General features: G+C 47.7%; 1 protein-coding gene across 2 annotated transcripts in view; it reads right to left on the bottom strand.

Annotated features, from left to right (window-relative positions):
- Window positions 1-23,374, bottom strand: part of LOC128336087 (nitric oxide synthase, inducible-like) — a 35,430-nt gene extending 12,056 nt beyond the window's left edge. The window contains exons 1-17 of one of the 2 annotated variants that reach the window (XM_053275256.1): window positions 23,297-23,374; window positions 21,083-21,219; window positions 16,212-16,296; window positions 14,774-14,890; window positions 14,330-14,478; window positions 10,389-10,551; window positions 9,584-9,675; window positions 9,356-9,497; window positions 7,928-8,067; window positions 6,484-6,658; window positions 5,371-5,472; window positions 3,532-3,726; window positions 2,826-2,908; window positions 1,779-1,923; window positions 1,332-1,436; window positions 1,189-1,238; window positions 663-837 (exon numbers count right to left, since the gene is read on the bottom strand). In XM_053275256.1, the coding sequence (XP_053131231.1) occupies window positions 663-837; window positions 1,189-1,238; window positions 1,332-1,436; window positions 1,779-1,923; window positions 2,826-2,908; window positions 3,532-3,726; window positions 5,371-5,472; window positions 6,484-6,658; window positions 7,928-8,067; window positions 9,356-9,497; window positions 9,584-9,675; window positions 10,389-10,551; window positions 14,330-14,478; window positions 14,774-14,890; window positions 16,212-16,296; window positions 21,083-21,219; window positions 23,297-23,299 (2,058 nt within the window). In that variant the 5' untranslated portion in view covers window positions 23,300-23,374. Of the gene's footprint in view, window positions 1-662; window positions 838-1,188; window positions 1,239-1,331; window positions 1,437-1,778; window positions 1,924-2,825; window positions 2,909-3,531; window positions 3,727-5,370; window positions 5,473-6,483; window positions 6,659-7,927; window positions 8,068-9,355; window positions 9,498-9,583; window positions 9,676-10,388; window positions 10,552-14,329; window positions 14,479-14,773; window positions 14,891-16,211; window positions 16,297-21,082; window positions 21,220-22,943; window positions 23,022-23,296 lie in introns of those variants that run through there. The other variant, XM_053275257.1, reaches the window with a different exon arrangement.
- Between the last annotated feature and the right edge of the window lie 1,571 nt (window positions 23,375-24,945).

The raw sequence follows: 24,945 nt of genomic DNA on the forward strand, positions 1-24,945 counted from the left end.
TGTTCCAAGTCTGGAACAGACTCGGAATGGACACAAAATGTTTGGGACATTCCATCGGAGTAACGAGGGGAGCCACTTGCTCCAACGGAACGACCCATTCCGGCTGGAATGTCGGAATGGGGAATGGGGTCGGGACGTTCTGCCCAGAACGGGCTAATTCTGTTCTGAGCTCAGAACAAGACCCCCCCTCCTTTTAAGGGGGGTCCTGTTTCGAGCTCGGAACGGCCTGTTCCTAGTCAAAATGTCTCTCATCCCACGTTAACTGCATTCATGAGAGCTGCTCTGCCTGCAGGCTGTTCATTCATCAGGTAGATGAATTCAGGGGAAGGAGGAGGCAGTGGCGGCAAAGGCAGGCAGGAAGCCCTCTTCAAACCTGGCTACACCCCACTGATTACTTTCAATGGGACTCAATATAAGAGTATGCCCATTCTGAGCTGCCTTCCCTCCCCTGAGCACTTATCGTTTCTTCATAGTAGCTGATGCTTCAAATCCTGGAGGCAAGGAGCAGGGGTAGGGCAATGTACACGCATCCAGACATGTCACAGTCCACTGTTTCAGCCCCACACTAGCTGGAGGAGCCCCACAACCCCGCTGATTGTTTCCAGCCCCATGAGATTGTGAGAACTCTAGGATCCATTGCGAATCGCGGTGATCAGAGTTACCTTGAATGTATTCACTGCCCAGAGCCGGAATGCCTCTTCCTGCCCGTTGAGTTCATCCCCTTCGCCCATCGGCACAACCGGAGAGGCCCCCAGTTGACTGAGCTTCTGGTAAACCAAGTGGGCAAAGGCACAGAATTCTGGATACGTGCTCGAACCCAAGCCGAAGACGGCGAATCTGGCCAAGAGAAAGAAGGGGGCAGAAATGTTTTGTTGAGATCAAAGAAAGATCAGCATGGAACCTGGTTTGAGAACATCAACGGTTAAGCATTAGGAACACAGGAACATAGGAAGCTGCCCTTAAACTGAGTCAGACCCCTGGTCCATCTAGCGCAATATTGTCTGCACAGACTGGCAGCGGTTTCTCCCAGGTTGCAGGCAGGAATCTCTCTCTCAGCTCTATCTGGAGATGCTGCGAGGAGGGCACTTGGAACCTTCTGCATACACGGAGTCTTGTTAAGACCTCTTAACAAGACAGACAGAAGACTAGGAAGATGCCAACTATGTTGCAAGATCCCTCCCAAGTTACCTGAATTTGTTATTCAGGCTTTTCATCGTCAGCAGGGCATTCTGAAATTTCTGCAACAAAAATAAAGAGAATTGTCTATATTGCATTGATAAACACTTTGATAACGGAAAGCAAATGGATACAGGGCATGTGTTAAAACATACTTTCCCATTGCTTGGGGAGTCACCATTCCCAAAAGTGCTGGTCACCACCAGGAGGAGACTTTCCTTCTCTAGGTCCATTAGATCAAAATCTTCCATACAAACCACCTAAGAGAGGAAAGAGATTTGAGCAGGAGTGGTCCCATCAACCTATGAAGTTGCATGCTGCCACTTGAGTCTATGGGTCTGTTTAGCACAGGACTGACAGGCAGCAGCTCCCCAGGGTCTTAGGCAGAGATCTTTCCCACTACCTACAACTGGATCCTTTTAAGTGGAGATGTGAAGGACTGATATCCTCATCATCAACAACCACAAAATAATCAATAAAAAGCAGCTTCTTAATATCAAAACAAAACATATCTCATCATATCATTCACACACACACACACACACACACACACACACACACACACACACACACACACCGACAGTCATCTCAAGGCTCCTTACCTTGGTACTGAAAGCACAGTTGAAGAGAGATCCCAGATTCTGGGCCAGGGTTTCGGATTTCCCCGTTTCGGTTGCATAGAGGACGGTGACTTGTGTTCTGAGAGCCATCGCCCTCCGCATCAGCAAGGATGCAAAAAGCACAGCCCTAGGGGGGAAACAGCAGGCACGGTTTACGGCTGATGGCAGGAAATATTCTGGGTAGATTTCAGAAAGGGAGGAAAGAGGTAGTGGTAACCATACATGACAGTGCTCCGCAATTTTTCAAGTGGGGCAAAAAACCTTCAGTGTGAGAGCCCTTTCTGCCTTTGCTGAGCTTTTCTCAATGCTGAGAGGGCCCTCTTAAGAGACTGAGCCCTCTTTTAAAAGGTCTGTGGGGAGAGGGCTTGGAACCTAGGAAGCTGCCTTCTACTGAGTCTGAACCTTGGTCCATCTAGCTCAGTATTGTCTACCCAGACTGGCAACAGCTTCTCCGAGGTTGCAGGCAGGAGTCTCTCTCCCAGCCCTATCTCGTTGGAGATGTGGCCAGGGAGGGAACTTGGAACCTTCTGCATGCAAGCAGGCAGGCGGTCTTCTCAGCACTTTGTGCATGCCTTCCAGGAGGGTGCAGGGGATCAAGAGGGCCCCTTTTCCCTTAAAGGAGCCCCTCAGCACTGCATGCTGGAACTGTGCAGAGAATTCAACTTTGGCCACAGCTTCACATGAAGAACACTCAGCTCCTTGGAGGAAGGGTGAGGTAGAACTGCAAAAAAAATCCACATCTGGAATACTTTTCTTCTCAGCAGATCTAGATTTTGTCAGCATCAGGATGGGACCTGGATGGGTTGCCAGTTCAAATCCCTGCTGGTACTATAGTGGGCAGCAGCAATATAGGAAGATGCTGAAAGGCAGCATCTCACACTGCACGGGAGGAGGCAATGGTCAACCCCTCCTGTATTCTACCAAAGAAAAACCACAGGGTTCTGGGGGCACCAAGAGTCGAAATCGACTTGACAACACATTTTGCTTTAGTTGGGCAAAATGGCAACGCGTTTTGTCCTGGAAACTTACTTGGCCCAGACGCGAAATTTTATCTCTTTTTTCCTCGGCTTGCGTCTCTCGTCTTTCCAGATGTGTGTTTTCCAGGCATCCACCTTAAAAGGGGGGAAAGGGGGGATTTTTGAAGGGCAGTGTTGCCAGGCTGAAACCCAGAGACTCCCATTTAACATTTGGCCCGGGGATCAGATTTCCCCTGCTAACTGGGCAAAGAGGCACCTTTCTGGAGTGGCAATAATTCCTTTTATTGAGCAGGGAGAGGGCAACGGATTGGTCCTATCCGTCACCCGGCACAGCATCCCTCCAGTGGCTGTTGCTTTGCTGGTCTCTCTCTTATGTTTCTTATTCAGATTGTGAGTCCTTTTGGGGACAGGGAGCCATTTCATTGATTTCTTTGATTGTTTATATCTATATAAACCACTTTGGGAACTTCTGTTGAAAAGCGGTATATAAATATTCGACGTATTCCTATACGGAAGGAGGTAAGGCTTTTGCTTCCTTTCCCTCCCCTTCCAATTTTTCATCTGGTCCGTCGTACAGTGAGAGTCCTGCTCACTACAGGGTTGAGATTAAAGGTGGGTTCTGGGAGTCTCATGAATATTCACACACAAAGGGAAGGTTGAGCTTCAACTGGACCAGAGAGATGCCAGGATGAGCGACCCACGCCAATCTCTCCCAAGGAAGAAGACGGTTTCAATCAACCTGAGGGTGTTTTGCTCACCTGGTAATAGTAGAAAGGAGAGAGGACGTAACTCAACATCTCCTGATGAAAGATGGGTGTGATGCTGCCAGAGATGGGAGGCACGAGCCAAACCCAGTCAGCCGGACACCCCCCTCGGATCCGGTATTCGTTCTGCATGTACTTCATGAACGATTCGGCGGCTGAATGGTGGTCCATGATGGTGACATTTTGTTTCTGAAAGAGTTAGCAGAGTTGTGTGTATGTCATAGGGAGTCAGACCGTTCATCTATCTAGCTCAGTACTGTCTACCCAGATTGGCAGCAGCTTCTCCAGGGTTGCAGGCAGGCGTCTCTCTCAGTCCTATCTTGGAGATGCTGCTGCCAGGGAGGGAACTTGGGTCCTTGCATGCAAGCAGGCAGGTGCTCTTCCCAGAGCGGCCCCATTATCTCCTAAGGGGAATCTCTTACAGTGCTCACACTTCTAGTCTCTCATTCAAATGCAAGCCAAGGGGACAATTGCAAATTGCTTAGCAAAGGGGACAATTCATGCTTGCCACCACAAGACCAGCTCTCCTCTTCATGTCAAGGTGAGCTACTCAACCTTTTATCTGCTCCAGTGGTTAATGGAAGAGGAGCTTTCCAGATCTAGAAGGATTCCCCCAGCCGCATCCATAGTCTGAACAACTAATAGTATCTGTAGGCTGGTTTGCAAACAGACTTGAAAATGGTAGTCAATGAAGGCCACGGACAGCCTTCTCCTGTGCTTGCTAAAGGCATCCAAGGATCCCCTGTATTTCCCATTCTGCTTTCTCCCCACTGTTGTGACAGTACATCATCACACAACATTGTTCTGAAGCGGGGTGTATTCTGGGTAATAAATGGTGGCCTCTAGTCAGCAGTTAACAGAACTTGGGTCCTTGCATGCAAGCAGCACGGGCTGCCCCAGAATGCCTCCCTCAGGACCATAGTCAGTGTGGCATCATTCCAGGACTTTCTGTGGGGAGAAACGGGACCTTGCAATCACCAGGAAGAGATCAGCCACACCACTGTGCAAGCTGGCGAGGGGGGAGTTAGTTTCAGCTCTGAAACCACGATAAATTCCAACTGGAAGTTCTCGTCACAGAGCTTCTGGCTCATGCTTAGATTGACTCCAGGGCACTGGGCAGGGGTCTATCTCAACCCTACCATGTGGAGAGACTGGGGACTGAACCATGGACTTCCTGCACCTAAAGCAGGTGCACGACCACTGAGCGATGGAAGGGAAGGGGAGTGGTTCGCACGTGGCTTCATGCTGCGGGGTCAATGTTGAGCGAAGCCACTTCGAACGACACTCGCGGCATTGAGGGAAGCAGCCCCCTCCCCTCGGGTTTTGTTTGGAAAAAAGTTCACATGGCATGCGTCCGTGTTTTCCTTTAAGCCCATGGAGGGGGTGGGGAGAGAGAAAGAGCTTCCTAAAGAGCGATATCTGCATTTCTAAAGAGAGTATCCCGCATATCATGTTAATGATTCTACATCAGTGCCTCTCCCTATTTGCTCCGGTGATTTTTCCAAAAAAGTCGCTGAAAACATCACATCACAAAGCCTGATTTGTCTGTGGAGTGCTTCCAAGGATCTCAAAGGGACTTTGGGATAAGTTTGGCTGCTGTGTGAACACACACACACTCTCTCTTCTGAAGGAGATTCGGGGTGGAAGCCCTGTGTGTCAAGCCTCCTGATGAACATATGAAGCGGCATTCTACTGATTCAGGTCCTTGGTCCCTCTGGCTCAGTACTCTCTGCACGGACTGGCAGAGGGGTCTTTCCCCACCATACCTGGGGATAAAACCTGGGAACTCCTGCACGAGCTATGGGGCTTCCCCTCCGCTTCTGGCTGACTTACCTGAAAGCTATGCAGCACGGCAATATTCACCTCTATCACAGCCTTGTCTTTCCACAGTGAAGAGAGCTTGTTCGTTTCTAGGCCCATTCTCCTCCCCACTTCCTGCAAAAGGTGGGGATGCGGAGAATGTGGAATAATAGCAACATGTCATATGTCAGCATGCTGCAGAAATAACCTGGACTGTAAACCACCCGCTAGTTAATGGATTGCTACTGTGACGTTGCAGAATATTTACCAACATTCTAACTGCTGAAGGGGAGGGTGCACAGAGAGGGAGCACCAGTGCAAGCCCAACTATCAGGACATGAGTCCCATGATGATGGTTTATTGTACTTATATACCAACCCATACAAAACCCCTGGGCAGTCTACAATTAAAACCCAATACAAACCTTAAATCGTATAAAAAAGGGATTCTCAGCGTTGGGTCCCCAGATGTTATTGGACTTCAACTCCCATAATCCCCAATCTCAGTGGCCTTTGGATGCGGGTTATGGGAGTTGAAGTCCAATATCATCTGAGGACCCAACGTTAAGAATCCCTGATATAAAACATATCATAAAATATCCATCAATAAATCTTTAAAACCTAAAAGCCTGATAAAACAGGCGTCTTTCCCTTCCCCTTTAGTTCCTTTCTAATGCATCTTGACCTTCATTTCATTTCATTACATTTCCTCCAAGGAACCCAGAGCAGTGTACATGGTTATGTTTATCCCCACAACAGCCCTGTGAGGTGGGTTAGGCTGCGAGACGAGTGTCTGGCCCAGAGTGACCCAGCGAGTTTCACGGCAGGACAGAGATTTGAACTCGGGTCTCCCCAGTCCTAGTTCAACACTCTGACCACGACACCACTCTGGCTTTCAAGCTGTAAGTTTATTTATTTTATGTATATACTGCTCCTCCAAAAACGGCTCAGGGTGGTATAGAAGTTGTAAATCTCAGGACAAGACCTGCTTTTTTTCTCTGCCCCTCATGGTTTTTGTGCCACGGGCTAGCAATTTTAGACCCTCGATAACTAAAATTATGATGAACAAACAGGCCGAAGGGAAAACACACCAGAGGATGGAGAGGGAGAGACCAAGGATCTCTCAAGCAAACCTCAAAAAGCTCACCTCCAGAACATTGTAGCGTTGTGTGTCGCAGAAGTCTCGAACCCCGATCTCGGAACCCATGTACCACCCGTTGAATGGGCATGCAGTGAACTCTAAGCCTCCGGCCTCCAGCAGCATGTTAGAGACCGCTGGAACTGTGTACCACTTCAGGTCCAGGTCTTTAAACCACTCATAGCTGACAAAAGAAGCACATGGAATTCAGTTTGCTGCCATCACATTTCTGCTTTAAAAAAAAAAATAATTTAATTTAATGGTTAACACAAAACCTACAGTCGTGTATAGAATCCATCACGCTTCTGCTTGTGTGTGTGGGGACAACCCATCAGGGCTGGTTTTCTAAGGAGTGCTAAGCCAAGGCCCTTCAAGGCTTGCTTCTCCTGTTGCAATTATTTTTAATGCATTTGGTTGGAGGGGTGAAAAAACCATTTTGGGAAGGGGGCGTTCCTTGAACACAACTCGTATCAGAAAAACAAACTGATGTAGGAGTGAATTAAGAACAGTGTTAACCTTGGGTCTTGGAGGTTTAGGGCTCTGGTCTTGTGGTAGCAAGCATGAATTGTCCCCTTTGCTAAGTAGGGACCAGCCTGGTGTGCATTGGAATGGGAGACTACATGTGTGAAACTGATTGCCAAGAAATTTAGGACAGACAAAAGAAGGCACTTTCCCACACACTGCATAATCAACCTATGGAATTCTCTGCCACAAGATGTGGTGACAGCCAAAAGCCTGGATAGCTTTAAGAGGGGTTTAGATAAATTAATGGAGGACAGGTCTATCAGAGGCTACTAGTCTGAGGGCTACGGGCCACCTCCAGTCTCAGAGGCAAGATGCCTCCAAATCCTAGTTGCAGGGGAGCAATAGCAGGAGAGAGGGCCTGCCTTCAGCTCTTGCCTGTGCACGTCCCAGAGGCATCTGGTGGGCCATTCTCTTGGTTATAATTTTAGTTGGATGTGTTAATAGTCCCAAGTTTATTTTTAAATTGATCTGTGTATTTAAGAATTGGAATCTAGTTGTATTTCTTTTGTATGATTTTTTAAAAAGAAAATTAATAAAATTATTTTTATAAATACACATCTGGATAGCCTCTTTGGCACAGAGTGAGCACGCCATGACCTAGCTATAAAGCTTCTGATAATTTGCCATGGCTTACAGCTTATGAAGTGGAATACACTGATGGTCAGAGTAAGAGAGGGCCTATTTCAATTGAAAAACAAGATGAGGCAAGGGGGGAACATTTCACGTATCAGCATTCCTCAGCCTCTTGGTAATTTCATTTCGACTTTGCTTGCGTTTTATCTCTGCAGCTAATTCAACATAATTTCGCCCCACTGAAAGCCAAGGCAGGCACCCTGTCGCAAGGCCCTAATCATCATGCTCCGACGACAACCGGCCTGCCAGTCACGAGCAGGCTGAGGCTGCTGTCATCTGAAGCCAAGAGACTCACGTGGGATGCTCCATCGGCACTTCAAGGACGAGATCTGGCGGCAGTTCAAATAGTTCCGGGTCTTGGCCGTTGGCTTGGAGGACCAGTGGCACCACATCAAAGCGGCCATATTTGGGCTTCCAACCAAGCTGGATGCATAACTGGGAAAGGGGAAAGAAACAAGCCCATTTTTCTCTGCACCGAGACGCTTAACTCTTTGGCTGCTTAGCAAAAGAGCATACTTCTATGGCTATTTTTTTCAAGAATGGGATACACTCCTGCCCTCCATTCTCCAATAGGGATGTGCGAACCAGTTCAAATTCGAACCAAACCAGGGGGTGGTTCGAACAAAACCAAAACCGAACCACCCCCTCCCGGTTCGAACCCGGTTCGAATTCGAACCGAACTGGGAGAACCAGTTTTGTGCACATCCCTATTCTCCAAGCCACTGGAGGGGGATCAGGCCATGTTAGCCCCCTTGCCTTCACTGCTGAAGAGGCAAGCCACGTTCCAGAGTACATATAAGTGACTGTATTCAAAACCAGATAGCCTCTTCAGCACACAGTGGAAATGCCAGGACCTTGATAGAGATAGATGCAAGGGGTGGAGAGAGCAGCTTGAGAGAAAATATTCTCCCTCTCTTTGTTGGTCCTAAGTGTCCCGGCCATTTGTTTCATGGCTCTGTGAGAGAGTGGCTTTTTCTCACAGCACTAGAACCAGAGGTCATCATCCCATGAAACTGATGGCCAGGACATTTAGGGCCAACAAAAGGCAGGACTTTTTCACACCATGCATCCCTAATCTACGGAATTCTTTGCCATGGGACGTGGTGGTGATGGCCACCATGGCAGGAGAGGGGGCACACCTTCATCTCTTGCCTGTGGGCTTCTCAGTGGCAGCTGGTGGGCCACTGTGGGCCACAGGATGAGACTTGGGCCTGATCCAGCAGGGCTGTTTCTGTGTCCTTACGTTTGTCGTAAGGCTGCTGATAATTTGCCACGGATTACACCTTATGTACTACAATATATTGATGAAAGGGAAAGTGGGTTTGAAGATCTATGTTCACTCTTCTGTCCTCTGGAGGAGCTGAATAGGAGAACACTGACCACCCGTGGGAATAAGCCACATCCAAGCCAGGAGATGGGTCATGCTGAGCTGGCTGTCTTGGGAACAGGAGTACGGCTTCAAGTCACAGCAAAGCTGGAAGGGAAGGTGCTCTGGAAGGTGCTCTGTACAGCAGCCACCAAGACTATAGGAATGTGCTTCCTAAACCTGGGAGTCATGGATGTTTTAAAGGACCTGGAGAGATTGAGGGAGCACAGCTGTCTACGTCCACCAGGACTAGGAAACACATTTCCGTGGCGACACAACAAAACTCGGATATAATAAGTGTCCCCAATAAAATGCAGGTACATCTACTTGGTTGCCGTTCCTGGCTTTCATGCTTACCTGTGTGAATTCGACATTGGCTGGATCCCCTACCACAGACCCATCTGGCATTTGATATCCGGCGTATTGGAGGAGTTGGCTGTTCCATATACGGAAATTGTGTTTCCCATCAGTCCTCTGGGGAAAGACAGTGATTGCAGACCTGATCCAAGAGGCACAGAGTGAGCAATGATAAATCTGGGCTATGGTTCTACGGAATCAAGTGCAGTTCAAGAACAGGGCCCATACCTGATGTTTCCTCCATTGGTAGAATACTTCAGATGCTGACACAGGTGTTCAAACATCTCCTCGGCGGTAGCACAGTTCCGGGCATCGAACACCTACAAGATTCCCATTTGGGAGCCAGCCGTTAGTTTAAATCCCCAACACATTTCAGAAAAATAGCCCTGTGAGGCTGTCTGGCAACAGACAGAAAGCCAACGCCTAGAAAGAAGCAGCGTGGTGTAGTGATTAGTGTGTCATTCTAGCCCTTGGGTGACCCAGGTTCAAATCCCCACTCAGCTATGAAACTCACTGGGCAACTCTAGGTCATTCACTCTGTCTAAGCTACCTTCCATTGTGTGAAGAAGAAATTCCTTTGATCCATCCTCCAAATTGCCTGTCCGGGGGGTCCACATTTCCCTCCCCTCAAAACTCTCCACAAAGCCCTTCCAATCCAGCCTTACACATCTTCAACTAGTCCAGGGCACTTTCCAGCCTAGCTGTTCAACAGCGGCAAAATGCCTCCGTTCAGGCAAGTCGCATTCGAAACATAAACAGCAGGGGGAGAAGTTATGCAGCAACTAACAACCCGAAAAAACAATAGCATCTTTACGCTGGATATATGACATCCTAGCTCTCTATTGCAGCAATTAAATTCGAAACAAGGTACTGGAAATGTGAACGGCCCCCTGCTGTTCGCGTAGGGACTGCGGTGTCACAACGCAGGAAGTGTGGAAGAACACTTCCGAAATGTGACGTGACCCTGTTGCAGGGTCTAATCTGGAAAAAGCCCAGGTGACAAAACAGGCCCATGGTTTCTGTGGTCAGTTACCTGTAAATTGGACCACTGGATTCTCCCGATGCATCGTGGGGCGTTTCTCCAGGCCTGCTTGGCCGCAAAGACAAGCTCCTCCTTGGTCAAGTGGTAGGTTCTGGTTGTTTCTATCTCCCTGTGGACTGCATCCAGACGTGCCAGATGCTCTTCTGTTCTTGGTCTGTGAAAAAAGGAAACCGCTACCATGATCAGCCATGAGCTAATGCTGGGCTAATGTCATTTGCAGAGATGTTGACAAAAATATCCCTTAGGTCATCCCTTCCTGCTCCAGGGTGTGCAGCTGTTGCAAGAAAAAGAAGAGGACGGCCAGCAGCCAGGTGGATGGACTCGATGATGACAGCAATGAATGCACCACTGAGAGACCTTCAAGGCCAAGTGGAAGACAGATCATCCTGGAGGGAATCTATCTATGTGGCTGTTAGGGATCGACACCGACATAACGGCACTTAATCAATCAATCAATCAACTGCAGAAAAACATCCTGGTTCAGGCTGCCAATTCTGACAGAACCTATTCCTGGAGGCTGACTGCCTACTTCCCCACAGAAGAAGCCTTCTGAGATCACTAATAACTTTTGCACTTACAATCCAATACAAACCAAACTCACAACACACGTGGGTGAGGGGATGAGAGGACGTTAGCATGGGTGTCCTCCCCCCGCTATCCGCCATCTTGTTGTAAGATGGCAGCCACTAAAAGTGTAGGCAACGCCCCTTTGTAACTCTTCTGTTGACAGTCGGATACACAGATTCACAGATGGAAGGGAATCCTAAGCAAGGGTTACCATGGTAAAAGAAGAAGAAAGCAGCCCTATCCATTCTAGTTAGAACGACTTCTTTTTCTCAGCCACACACACATACACCCCCCGCAAATTTTTCCTATGATCAAGCCATGAAAATCTCCATGGTTTTTTCCAAGAGTCCTCAAGAGGCTTTTCAGACAGCAGGCTTTCCCACAGGTTTACCGTGAGGTTTTACTGTGAGTTCGGGGCATAACGGATACTCCGACGCAAAAAGGGGATTTTTTTACCCCGGACATAAATCGGGCTAGGTTCCAATATGGAGGGAAAACCCCGTTTCGTGTGTGAAGTGCTCTCTGAAATATTGTATGGACTTCAGGGTAAATCTGGCCAATATGTGAACGCACACCCACCCTCCCAAAGTAAAGCTGCTGTCTGAAAAAGCTCCTTGAGATGGGTACCAATTCTTGGAAACTTCAGGCCAGTCTTTTAGGGCTGGCCACCCTGGACCTGGCTGATTGTCCTCCATAACAGGTCAATATTTGAGGCCTTCCTTCCTTCCTTCCTTCCTTTCTGGCTTACTATTTCCATTTTTTCCTAACAGAATGTATATAGAAAAGTCTGGGTGACCTGGACCTAATGTCAGAGAAGGCGAGCTGCAAATTTCCTTATTACCTTGATAAAAAGCTGAGAAGACAAAATACTAAGACATTTTTGCTTGAGGCCCTGGATAACAAAAAGTATCTCCTTTCAAATAATTAGATTAGGAGGAGACAGTCGGCCTCTACAGATTCTGGGGTGAAGGGTGAGGTCCAGCTGCAGAAGAGCTTAAGGTAAGGACAACTGTCGATACAGAGGCTCCATTCAGATGTTTAAGAGAAGACGTGAAGGCAACAAATGCAGGAACATGGGAAGCTGCCTTCTACCGAGTCAGACCCTTGGACCATCTAGCTCAGTCTTGTCAACACAGACTGGCAATGACTTCTCCAAGGCTGCAGGCAGGAATCTCTCTCTCAGCCCTGTCTTGGAGATACTGCCAGGGAGAGAACATGGAACCTTCTGCCTGCAAGCATGCAAGTGCTCTTCCCAGAGCGGCCCCATCCCTTGAGAGGAACATCTTAAAGTGCTCACACATGTAGTCTCCCATGCAAATACAAACCAGGGTGGACCCAGCTTAGCAAAGGGGACCAGTCATGCTTACTACCACAAGACCAGCTTTCCTCCCATAAACAGAGAAGCAGAAATGGAGAAGACCTCAAAAGGCAGAGAAGAACATTGATTACCAAATGCATTACAAGATATTCTCCTGGAGGGGATGGGGCAGCTCTGGGAAGACGACCTGCATACTTGCATGCAGAAGGTTCCCAGTTCCCTCCCGGGCATCTCCAAGATAGGGCTGAGAGAAATTCCTGCCTGCAACCTTGGAGAAGCTGCTGCCAGTCTGGGTAGACAATACCGAGCTAGATGGAACAAGGGTCTGACTCAGTATATGGCGACTTGCTATGTTGATCACTTATAGAACAAATTGGGAGCTGAAGAGATGATGGGGGGAAAGGCAGAGTGGGAAACTTTAAGAGACCTCAGCTCCATTTCACCTTCTTTAGCTTTAAAGAATGACCCAGTGGCTGTTCAGCATGACATTCCCCAGACACCAGGGAAAACTGGTTCAGGAGAGTCCAAGGCAGCGACGGAGCCAAGCAGCGGTTTCAAGGACACACCGTTTTTCCGGACTGTACTGCTTTCAGCTGCCATCATCACACCCTGGAATGCTGGCCCATAAAGCTAACCCCTCCCCATGTCCAGAAAGTCACATGACAGGGGAAAGGGAGACCCTTCGCTTTATGGACCGATGAAGGTGCCTGTTTTTGGAGGCGGATTATCTCCTTGGGTTGGCCCTGGTCTGGTGGGCCGGCAAATCCATGCAGCTGGAGGACTTGCCCAGCCTGAGGCCACTTAAGGTTCTTTGACTGGAGACTGGAGTCTGGGCCTTTCTGCATGCACAGAAAATACTCTACAACGAAGCTTTCTCCAAATCTTAGACGTTTTGCAAAACTTCAAAATATTAGAAGGGAAACTGCCTACATATTTGAAGCTTTTCAATATTAGAAGCGGGGGTGGGGGGGAATCATACATTGCTTGTGTATGACATACATTGCAATGAAGTGTTGTTCATAATTTAAAAATTGGGGCATGCATTCATAAAATGAAAAAAATATTCCAAGAGGACACCCCACCCCTGAAGTGCTTAAGAGGCAGAAAAGATATCTAACAGAATCCAAAGAGGTAGTGCTAAACACAACCCTATACCATCATAAATGTATTTTATTTACGATGATATAAATAATAAATATTTAACGCACATATCCAACTAACACAAATCACTATAGTGAATAAAGCCATATAATCGATATATTCTACACGCACATACCCCAAGACAACAGATATCTGGATGATATCAGGGCAAATACAGTCCCAATTGATTCACAGCGTAGGGTTTCACAGAAGATCATATGCTTTAAAAGTCCAAAGGACAAAAGAAGCCAATTCGCTTTCAGAATCTGTTGAAATTCTAAAGAACCTTGCTGCAAGGTCAATTTAAAATTCAAGGACTCTATCGAAAAGAGGCTCAAAACTAGAGGAATAACTTGAAGTTGCCAGACGCATTTTGACCTCACTTGGGTCTTCCTCAGTGAGAGTATTCCAAATTGTTGATTCCTCTAATTTTGATGGCACTTTATAAATGTATTTATGATAGTATATGCAACTAAGATAATGACATTTTAATATACACCACTAAAATGTCATGCGGGTTTTTAAAAAGAAAAAAAGACCCTTAGAAGATGACTTTAGAAGACCCTTAGAGATGACTGTTCCCAACTGATTCACAGGAAAGGATCCCAGGAAAGGCTCCCCCTGCAAACTGAACAGGGAGGCACCTTTTAAAGTGGTGATTCTCATATCTAGCGGAGGGGGGAGCAACTGACCCCATCCATCCCCAGCACAGCATCCCTCCCGTGGCCGTTGCTGGGGTCTCCTTTGTGTGCTTCTTTTTAGACGGGGAATCCTTTGGAGGCAGGGACCCCTCTTATTCATTTGTTTATTATTCATTTGTTTTTCTATGTTAACCGCTTTGGGAACTTTTGCTGAAAATCAGTATATAAATATTAGCAGGAGTAGGAAGTGTGGAAAATCAGCTCACTTTTTAAAGGAACTGTAGTACAGGTTGATGAACTCTCTTGCTTGAGGTAGTAACTCCTCTCTGGGGGTGGGTCCATCTCGGGGACCTTTGACCAAACCTTCCGGCTTCATGAGAGACCCTCGGCACACTTTGGTCCTGCAGTTGAGCACCTGAGATACACGAAGCAAAGAGGCAGGGAGCTAAGCATCCCCCAAATTGACAAATAGCATCAGCCATGGGCAGAATCGGGCATGAGGCTGGAGCCGGTTCGGCACCAGAATTAGGGACTGTAGATTCCTACCCTCCTCTGCCCCAGGTGTTCCCAACCGGTGACGCTCCAGAGGTTGTTGAACTACAATTCCCATCATCCCCAGCTACAATGGATTGTGACTGGGGATGATGGGAGTTGCGCTTCCACAGCATCTGAAGGACCACCAGATGGGAACCCCGGCTCTCTCCTCTTACTTCTTTTCCTTGACTGTGCAACGTATCTTGAAGGCTTGTTCCGTGTTCCCAGTTTTTAATCTGTAGATGTCTTGGGCATCGGGAAATCTGCTGGGCGCCATTTTGGGCAGGATCAATCTGAGCAAAAGAGAGAAGGGGGGGGGGAAACATGTTATGGATTGATTCAGTGGTTGGCATTTTATCCCATTCTCCTTGGCCTTCCTCCAGAGATCTCAGGCTGACACATGGGGAGGGTTCTCTTACTTTTATTTTCACAACTATCCCATAAGGTAGGCAAATATTGTCTACGGTCCCTCAGTGAGGGTCGTAACTGAACCCACCACATTATTTTTCTCTTGTGTGAAGGAGATTGGGTGGGTCAGCTTCACCAAGGCATAAACTCAAAGCCATCCCATTGCAGAAATGCTAGTTGATTAATTGACTGATTTCTAAGTCCTTAAAATCCAATGCAGGCATTCTCAAAGTTGGGCCTCCGATCATAGGCACAGCCACAAAGGCCTTTGGGGGACCCAAGTTTGAGAACCCTTGATCTAATGGACCGAAAGTGTGCTAAGAGTTGTATATCATTCAGGGCCACTAGGTGGCCCTGTGTGCAGAAGAAGGGAAGGTTTGGAAAGGGAAGATTAAAGTTAATTTCTGTTTGGGCTCAACAGGGTGTCCAGGCTCTTTGTTAACTCCACAGGAAGGGAGCGAAAGACACCACCCTTTAGATTGTTCTGATGGTTACTTTCTTTTTCCTATTCCATCTGCCTTTGCTTTGTCACCAATAAACAGCACATTCAGGCTTAGTAGCTGTCTATAGGGCAGCAGTGGGGAAATAACTTGTCTAGGGAGCAAGAGGTCACCGGTTCAAATCCCCACTAATATGTTTCCCAGCAGCAGCAATATAGGAAGATGCTGAAAGGCATCATCTCATACTGCACGGAAGATAGCAATGGTCAACCCCTCCTGTATTCTACCAAAGACAACCACAGGGCTCTGTGGGGGCCACGAGTCAACACTGACTCGACGGTGCAACTTTACTTCACTTTATAGGGCAGAATAATCCCCGACAGAAAGCTGAGGTTTCAGGTAATCTATTCTGGCTTCACAGGACTTTACAATTATTTTGTATTTTCGTTTAAATGGCTGGGGGCGGGGTGGTGGTGGTGGAATAGTTTTGGAAGGTAATCCAACCTTAGAAAGGGTAATGGTTGTATATAGTTCAGGGCCACTAGGTGGCACTGTGTGGGGAAAAAGGGAAGGTTTGGAAAGGGAAAATTAAAGTTAGGAACATAGGAACACAGGCAGCTGCCATATACCAAGTCAGACCCTTGGTCCATCTACCCAGACTGGCAGCGGCTTCTCCAAGGTTGCAGGCAGGAGTCTCTCTCTCAGCTCTATCTTGGAGATGCCAGGGAGGGAATTTGGAACCTTCTGCATGCAAATTCAGACTCACTTCTTTTGCAGGGACAGCGTGCATCAGTTCATCCTGCGTCTTGCTTAGGCCATTTAATGGCAAGGCACTCTCCTGCTTTGCCGAGCTAGAGAAGAAGACGGACGATTCGGTTTTTATGGCAAAAATGCTTCTATGAGGCGTTTGGGGCTCAGCTAAGCATGCAACACTGAGGCATGAAATCAGCACTTGCTTCACAGAGAGATGAGAAAACATCAGCTGTGTTTTTAGGAAGCACCCCCCGCCCCTCACCTTTCATCTGACCATGGGAGGAAAAGGACGGCTGTATGAATCCACCCTGACCAAAACACAGCATTGAACCTGGCCTACCTCACAGAGTTGTTGTGAGGTGAAGTGTCAGCGTGGGTAGGGACTGGTATACCACTGAACTCCTTGGAAGACGGGTGGAAGATAAATGTCATAAATATGTAAATATGATGATCAGAATTGTGTGATGGGGCACCATCGTGTTTATCAGCCCTCCTCTCTCTGCAGGACGCAGCTCATGGGTTCGGTTAGGATTGTTATTCTCATAGTGAGCTGCCTTATCCTGAGTCAGAGCCTTGATCCATCTAGCTCAACATTGTACACTGACTGGCAGCAGTTCTGCAGGGTTTCAGATGGGTCTTCCCCAGTCCTACGTGGATGCTGCCCGGGCCTGAACCTGAGAGTTTCTGCATGCAAAGCAGGTGCTCAGCTAGCATTTCCCAATATTTTTCACAGGATTCAGCCATTGAGACCTCCAGGATTGCATCTAAGAGACACCTGGATGCAGGTTGCTGGGGACCCCAACATCCATATTTATAAATAAAGTCAATATTACAGGAACAACTTAAGTTTCCAGAGGTTCCAGATGCATAGGAACATACGAAGCTGCCCTTTACCTATTCAGACCCTGGGTCCATCTCGCTCAGTAGTGTCTACCCAGGCTGGCAGCGGCTTCTCCAGGTTTGCAGGCAGGAGTCTGTTGGCCGGCAGCGCTTTGAAAATACCACCCACTTAATTCCCTGAAGCAAGTGCGTCAACTACAACTCCCACAATCCCCAGCCACAATAAATGGTAGCTGGGGATTGTGGGAGTTGTAGTTCAGCAACTGTCGTTCAGTGCCACAGGCTGGGCACCCCCCCACCCCACCCCGGTGGCTACTAATTCTGATGGCTAAAGGATGCCTCTGAATCCCAGGGCAGATGCCTCCATCATCTTTTGCCTGGGGCCTTCCCGGAGGCATCAGGTGGGCCACTGTGGGGTACAGGGCTCTGGACTAGATGGGCCTTCTTGGGCCTGATCCAGCCGGGCTGTTCTCATGCTCTCTCCTCCTTAGGAAGCCAAAGCAAAGCAGCGCGGATGTCCCTGGAAACCCTCAGCAGCACCCCTGGGAACGGGGAGGATGCCGCCAAGACCAAACGGATGCACACACCACTTTGGAAACAGGAGACGGGCTCTCTGGCCTCTCGTTAAATGGCAGGTCCTGGGGGTGTTTCTGGTGATGCAGAGGCAGAGGTCTGAGACCCACCCAGTCAGCCAAACAAAGAGGCGGCAACACCAGGCTGCTTTAGATAGAGCCCAGTAGCCAGCCGGTTATCGAATGGAAACAAAGGCACGGAAAGTCACGCCAGAGACGCACTTGCTTCAGGGAATTAAGTGGGTGGTATTTTCAAAGCGCTGCCGGCCAACAGCGTATGAAAGAAAACAAACTCAGAGTTTTCTCCGTTTCCTGCAAAGTGACATCTGGACCCATTTTTCCATTTCATTTTGATTCCGGCCAGGGAAAAGGAGAGGAAAATTTCGGCGACCACTGTTTCGATAGGAACATAGGAAACTGCCTTATACCGAGTCAGACCCTTGGTCCACCTATCTCAGTATTGTCTTCACAGACTGGCAGCGGCTTCTCCAAGGGTGCAGGCAGGAGTCTCTCTCCCAGCCCTATCTCGTTGGAGATGCTGCCAGGGAGGGAACTGGGAACCTTCTGCATGCAAGCAGGCAGGGGCTCTTCCCAGAGCGGCCCCATTATCTCCTCAGGGGAAGATCTTTCAGTGCTCACATCACATGTAGTCTCCCATTCAAATGCAAACCAGGTTGGACCCTGCTTAGCAAAGAGGACAATTCATGCTTGCTACCATAAGCCCAGCTCTCCAAGATCCAGAATGATCTTGCATTCTGTAGCAACCTCAGCTCAAGGTTTGCACAAACTTGGCTCCCAGTCAAGCTCCAGGCAGAACTTGTTTTCAAAACACATTATTATATTGTTGTAGTTAAAAAACGCACAACAGTACTCAAGGCCAAAACAACCCAATTCAAAGACCAGTCAATTAAGTCATGCTCCTGTGCCAAACTGCACATCAGTTCTGCTGCTTTATCTGGGAGATGCTTCTTATCATCGCAGCAGACACAGAGTTCTAGCGGCAATCAAGAAACCGAAAAACCTCTGCATGTAATTTGGTGGCATTCTGCAATGCCATCAAGGCTGGAGACAGAAGAGAAGCGGCCATTCAGGAATGTTTCCAGAGCTGGGCTCTACAATAAGAGACTCCAAGAAGAAATGAGAGGCAGGAGTCAAAGTTGCAAGCGAACTTTGCTAAGAGGGGCTTACTTCTGAGTAAACATTATAGAGGGGTCTTGGCTATGAAGAAGGGTGTCAATGGACAAAGTGGCAGTATTATTTCTTTATTTTTACATTTATATCCCGCGCTTCCTCAGAGTGGTATACATGGTTGTGTTTACTCTCACAACAACCCTGTGAGGTAGGCTAGGCTCAGGGGTGTAGCAAGGTTGGAGTGGGCCCAGAGACAAGATTTTAAAATGGGCCCCCCCTCACTGAAGCTCAGCTCATGAAATAAGGAAATCTTAAATGAGGCTGAATAGTGGTAACAAAAAGCACAGGTGTGTGTGTGTGTGTGTGTGTGTGTATAAAAACCGATGTGCCACAATAGAACATCATACTAAATTATTTTTTTAAAGGTTTTGTAAATCGTGGACAATGCAAGTCATTTCATGGGACTAGAGAAAGACATGCTGTTCTGGTAGCTCCAGGTCTTAACACATCCATTTCGGAGGATGAAGACAACTGAAGGAAGCCCGGGTGGGTGCACAGCTGGAGGAGTCAGTCATGTGACTTGCCTCTGGGAGGGGGGCCCAAGGCAATGGGCCCCCAGACAACTGTCTCCCCTTGCCCTATTGTAGTTACGCCCCTGGCTAGGCTGAGAAAGAAGGAGTGGCTGGCCCAGAATCACCGAGTAAGTTTCATGGCTGAACGGGGACTGGAACTCGGGTCTCCCCGGTCCTAGTCCAGCACTCTAAGCATGACACCATGTGCTTCCAGGCAATTCCAGAGAAACAGTGAAGCTGCTGCCTAATCAAACAGGCGTTGCAAGCATGGCAAAACCCTGCTGCACCTGCTAGACCAGGTCTAAAAACACAAGGGCAAGCCTTCTCAGTGGTGGCCCTGGCTCTCTGGAACTCCCTGCCCCTTGATCTTAGGCTTGCTCTCTCCCTCCCTAATTTCAAATAAAAGTTGAAGACTTTTTTAAAATTCCAGCAGCCGGCCTCTCCTCAACCCTATAGACTCTAGAGTCTCCTCTATACATTTTTCTGTGACTGCCGTGTTTCAGAGAATGCCTTATGCTGCATTTCTCTATGTTAGAGGTTGTGTTTTACTGGGTTTTTTTAAAATAGACTTTGTTGTCAGGTTCCATGAATTCATTTATGGAGAATGGCAGTATATAAATATTTTAAATGAATGAACAAAGGTTCTAACAGGAAAGCAGATCTATTGTGGCACAGAGTTCCACGTCACATTTAGTGGCAAATATTTAGCGCTTTGGCACACTAGCCAAAGACAAGATGCATCTTCGTATCTTGTGTGGCTGTTTCTAGTGTGATCTGAAGGAACAGCTGGAACTTCCCATTCCCTGAGCTCCCCCCCCCCGTCATTGATTTCTATTTATAAAGAAGGAAGGAAGGATATGCAGTTAAGAACATAAGAAGAACCCTCTCACATCAGACCCGACCAGAATTTGATTCCCAACAGGAACTGGCGCAAAGGTAATAATAGCCTTCCTCTATTGGTTGTCTTCTCTTCATAGGTACACTGCCCCTAGACTTAGAAGCTCCATTTAGTCATTGCGGGGGGGTGGGCAACGACTGCTGAGTGGTCATGAGTCGGTCTGTTCCCCTTTCAAGGCCATTCACCTTTGTGTCGTGCGATGAAGCCCACCCTTTTGACTGACTTAATTCTCCTGGCAATCAGTTCCTTTGGGTAACTCCGAGCTCCGGTGAAACTTGATGTGTGAGCATTACTGTAAGATATTCCCCTGAGGGGATGGAGCCACTCTGGGAAGAGATGAAGGTTCCCAGTTCCCTCCCTGGCAGCATCTCCAAGACAGGGCTGAGAGAGACTCCTGCCTGCAACCTGGGAGAAGCCGCTGCCAGTCTGTGAAGACAATACGGAGCTAGAAGGACCAAGGGTCTGACTCCGTATATGGCAGCTTCCTATGTTCCCTAAGATCTTTCCTGGCTCTGTACTTGAGATCTTTTTAGGAGAGGAAAGCTGGTCTTGTGGTCGCAAGCATGACTTGTCCCCTTAGCTAAGCAGGGTCTGCCCTGGTTGCATATGAAAGGGAGACTAGAAGTGTGAGCACTGGAAGAGATTCCCCTCCAGGGATGGAGCTGCTCTGGGAAGAGATGAAGGTTCCCAGTTCCCTCCCTGGCAGCATCTCCAATGAGATAGGGCTGGGAGAGAGACTACTGCCTGCCACCTTGGAGAAGCCACTGCCAGTCTGGGTAGACAATACTGAGCTAGGTGGACCAAGGGTCTGACTCAGTATATGGCAGCTCCTAGGTTCCTATGGGGGAAAGAAGAACGTGAGTCGGTTTACCTGGCAAGATCTGCAGTTGCCTTTTCCATGTCATTGTTTATATCCTTCCTTTCCTGGGACCTGTTCTTTCTGCTTTGGGACTTGAAAAGTAGCTGCCACGGGCACATCATTTCCTCGGACTTCTCTGGACTCCCGCTCTGTAGAGAATGGGGAAACGAAGCTTCCGTGAATGGAAAAGAAAGCTCTTCCTAGGTGGATTTTATTTCCTTTTGCGGACGGCAGTTGCTCCTTGGGAGTAAAACTTGGGTTAACGAAAATCAGAAGAAAAGGAGGAAAAAAGGAAAAACAAGCTCCATGTGCACCGATTGTGAAAATCGACCCATTTGTGAAAACGTCAAAACGGTTTCCCAAGCACCAGAAGCGTATTGGTTTGAAAAAGAAAAGTTCTAGCAGCAGCTGCTGGGGAGAATGAAACAGGAGCTTGTTTCCTCAGGCAAAGTGAAATCTGGCATAATATCGTTACTCCAACCGCAGAGTATCCTGTGGGTCAAGAAAGGTTGGGAAACGGAAAGGCCAGGATTGAACCTGGGACCAAGAGGCTGCTGGTTCGAATCCCCGGTGGTCTGTGGCCCAGACTATGGGAAACACCTCTGTCAGGCAGCAGCGATCTAGGAAGATGCTGAAAGGTATCCTCTCATACTGCGCGGGAGATGGCCATGGTCATCCCCTCCTGTAGCCTACCCAAGACAACCACAGGGCTCTGTGGTCGCCAGGAGTCAACACCCACACAACAGCACACTTCACCTTTAAGCAAGGGCCGGGGTCGGAGGGCTCTGTCCTACCCTGCAGGGCACCCAGCCCTTTAATGACCACACAGTCATGTCTTCCCCACTCTCACCTTTCTTTTAACTCACAGGCCGTCGGGAAAAGGGAGTGCACACACCTCCCGAACTTGGGTAGGACGTGCCTCCTCTCCTAATTAGAATGGTGTGAACCCGCCTATGGAGTAGACTTGGGTCTGATCATAGGGAAGCGTCTGATCTCCAGTCAGACGCACTGGGTCTAACCCAGCCCTGGCCGGCAGCAGGTCTTCAGGGTTTCAGCCAGGGCTCTTTCTCAGCCCTGGCTGCCGGTTCTACCAGAGACTGAACCAGAGATCTGTGTGAACTCCAGGTGCTCTGCGACTGAGCACCTCTGTCTGAAACACTCTTAAAATCTTAATACATCACAATTAAGGCGACTCCTCGCATCTTCAGATCAATAATTCACAAAATACCCATCCTCAGTACCACATCAAACAGACTTTACTCCTTACAGTTATGTGCTTATGATTAAGCACATCCTTTTACTGAAATCAGTGGGACTGAAATGGACTTTGGGCTGCAATCTGCCCATATCTGTTGCTTTCTGTGCTGTACAATAATCTTTTTCTGTGATTGAACAACAAATGTAGGGACCGGGTGTTTTAATTTGATAAATTACTCATCTCAGCTAAAAAGGGATTCTTTTTAATAGAAACACACACTCACACAAAGGAGGGGGGAACATCTTAAAATAAAGGATCTTTATTTTAAATCCTTATTTTAAAAGGATCTTGGATAAAGTAATACTTTTTAAAAAAATATGCATCTATCTCCCTGTACTAACCCTGTTCCTTAACATGGTATTTGAGATTTACAAACTCCAACCAAAATTGTGCACTCCAGCACACTGTTACACAGATGGAGTGCCACTGATTCCAATGGGACTATGCATTGCTAGGTCAAAATCCCGGCAAAGTTAAACAACTGGGAGTCTCACTAAGATCAGTGGGAAAGTCAAGCCCCTGCTTTAGTCTGTTCTGCTAAAATCCACTTAAAAAAGAAGAAGTGTAATCTCAGTTGGATCATAACCCTTTACTTTAAATTGCTGCAAAAAATACCTGTGGTTCAGCATCCGATGAACTGTCTTGAACAGTTAGTAACGGGATCCTTCTATATCACCTGCCCTGAAACACCACAAGACAACCTACTAGGATTAGCACGTTCCATGCGTTTTGCATCAGATTTTTCTCTCCAGTGCTCATCGAAATAAGGGCACTTTCATATATCCAGCTCCTCAGATTCTGCCAATGTCAAATGCATCTAGAACTAGCCAGGGCCTGCTGTAATCTCTGGCAACTTTTCCAGAGGGAGAAGGATGTCTCAGCAAAAAAAGCTACTGGGCTTCTTTTTGCCCCAGTTGGAACAAAATTCCTGCCCTGAAGCTGTCAGCAGAAGGAGAAGGATTTCTTACCATGCTTTGGAGCGGTTCTGGCTGGTCTCCTGAGAAAAGAACTTCAGAGCCAATGCCTTCCTGTTCAATTTCGCTACCTCTGAGTTGCATTTCCAAAGGAAAATCATTTTTATAGCCGGTTGGGATTCCTGTTCCATGTGGCAGGATCAAAAACCACTTGAGGATGGCAAAAGTGGGGAAATTCCCTGGTCTGCATGAGTTGCTAATGAGGCACACATACCCCCACCTTGGTACTGCGGCCACTGTCTCCGCCCACAGCCCCCAAACAGACAGGCAAATCAGGAAATTATGTGGCTGTGTGATGCTATTTTGAGCACAGGTCTTTGTAAAACAAAGATAATCCAGTCTCTTTTCTCTGGCCATTCCTCATGCATGGCTCCTGGGCTTCAGCAAATGCTGTATGTGGCATGCAACCCATAATATGGGTTGCATGCATATTATGGGTTCTGCCTGGGCTTTTCCAGACAGCAACAAATTGCAGAATGCTGAAAACTTCCCAAGTTTCCACCACAATCTTACTCACCATATACCCAACGCTGGAGTCTTCGGTACTCACTCTTAGCACAGCCTTACTCCCTGTCTGCACGCTGAGGAGGAACCTTGCTCAATTGCCACAGTGCCACCTGCTGGCCACTGCTTGCATTCCAATCTGTCCCTTTTCATTCCTGCTTTCAGTGGCAACTGGGGAAAAGGGCACAATATTCTTAAGTTCTTCTGATGTTCTCATCTGGATGAAGAAGATGTAATCTTCACCACTTTGGAAGGTTGCTAAGCTAGTGCCCTTTTGATGCTAACAGCCAATGGGTGACTTCACAAATCATGACAGTGCATCCATAATGGTAGGAAGCATGGCTTATCCCCTTTGCTAAGCAGGGTCCACACTGGTTGCATATGAATGGGAGACTAAGTGTGTGAGCTCTGGAAAATATTCCCTTAGGGAATGGAGCCAGAGGTGCACCTGGGTAATTTTGGAGCCTAAAGGCCTTTTGCGGGGCCCCTTACTGCCCCTGCCAATAGATAAGCTGCAATGCATTTTTTTTACACCAGAACATGCTCAGGGAAAGCTGGAAACTCTCTCTCTCTCTCTTTAGATGAGATTCTGAATAAGATACTTCCCACTGACTTGCAGAGAGATACCACATTTTGCATGGACAATCCTGCCACTTAAATTAGTGGACCGCTCAGCATTTGAAGGCCCCCTGGGCCAGCAGGGGATTGGACCTCCACTTGGAATTCCAGTCCAAAGAGCGACACTGGATGGAGCTGTTCTGGGAAGAGCATCAAAAAGTTCCAAGTTCCCTCCCTGGGAGCATCTCCAAGATAGGACAAGATATATTTTTTTAATAGGACAAGATTTGTTATTGAACCAACAAACTACCAAAGCATACAGTACGTTGCCAAAGCACAATTATATACAAAGTGGTTGTTTGTACATGATATATCTACAAAGATTTACACACAAGGATTTGGAAACCCACAAGGTTATGAAGTATATGCAGGTAGTACTGTAACTCGGGGGTGGGGGATTACAAGGCACATCAGATAATCGAGGGGGGGGGGTTACGTCCGACGTCCATTTCCACCATTTGTCCCATTGCTGTTTAGAAGAGATACTCTTGTCTTTTTGCACATAACCATACAGACTTTTC

The sequence above is a fragment of the Hemicordylus capensis genome, chromosome 12 (genome assembly GCF_027244095.1).
Source record: "Hemicordylus capensis ecotype Gifberg chromosome 12, rHemCap1.1.pri, whole genome shotgun sequence".
NCBI classification, from domain to species: domain Eukaryota; kingdom Metazoa; phylum Chordata; class Lepidosauria; order Squamata; family Cordylidae; genus Hemicordylus; species Hemicordylus capensis.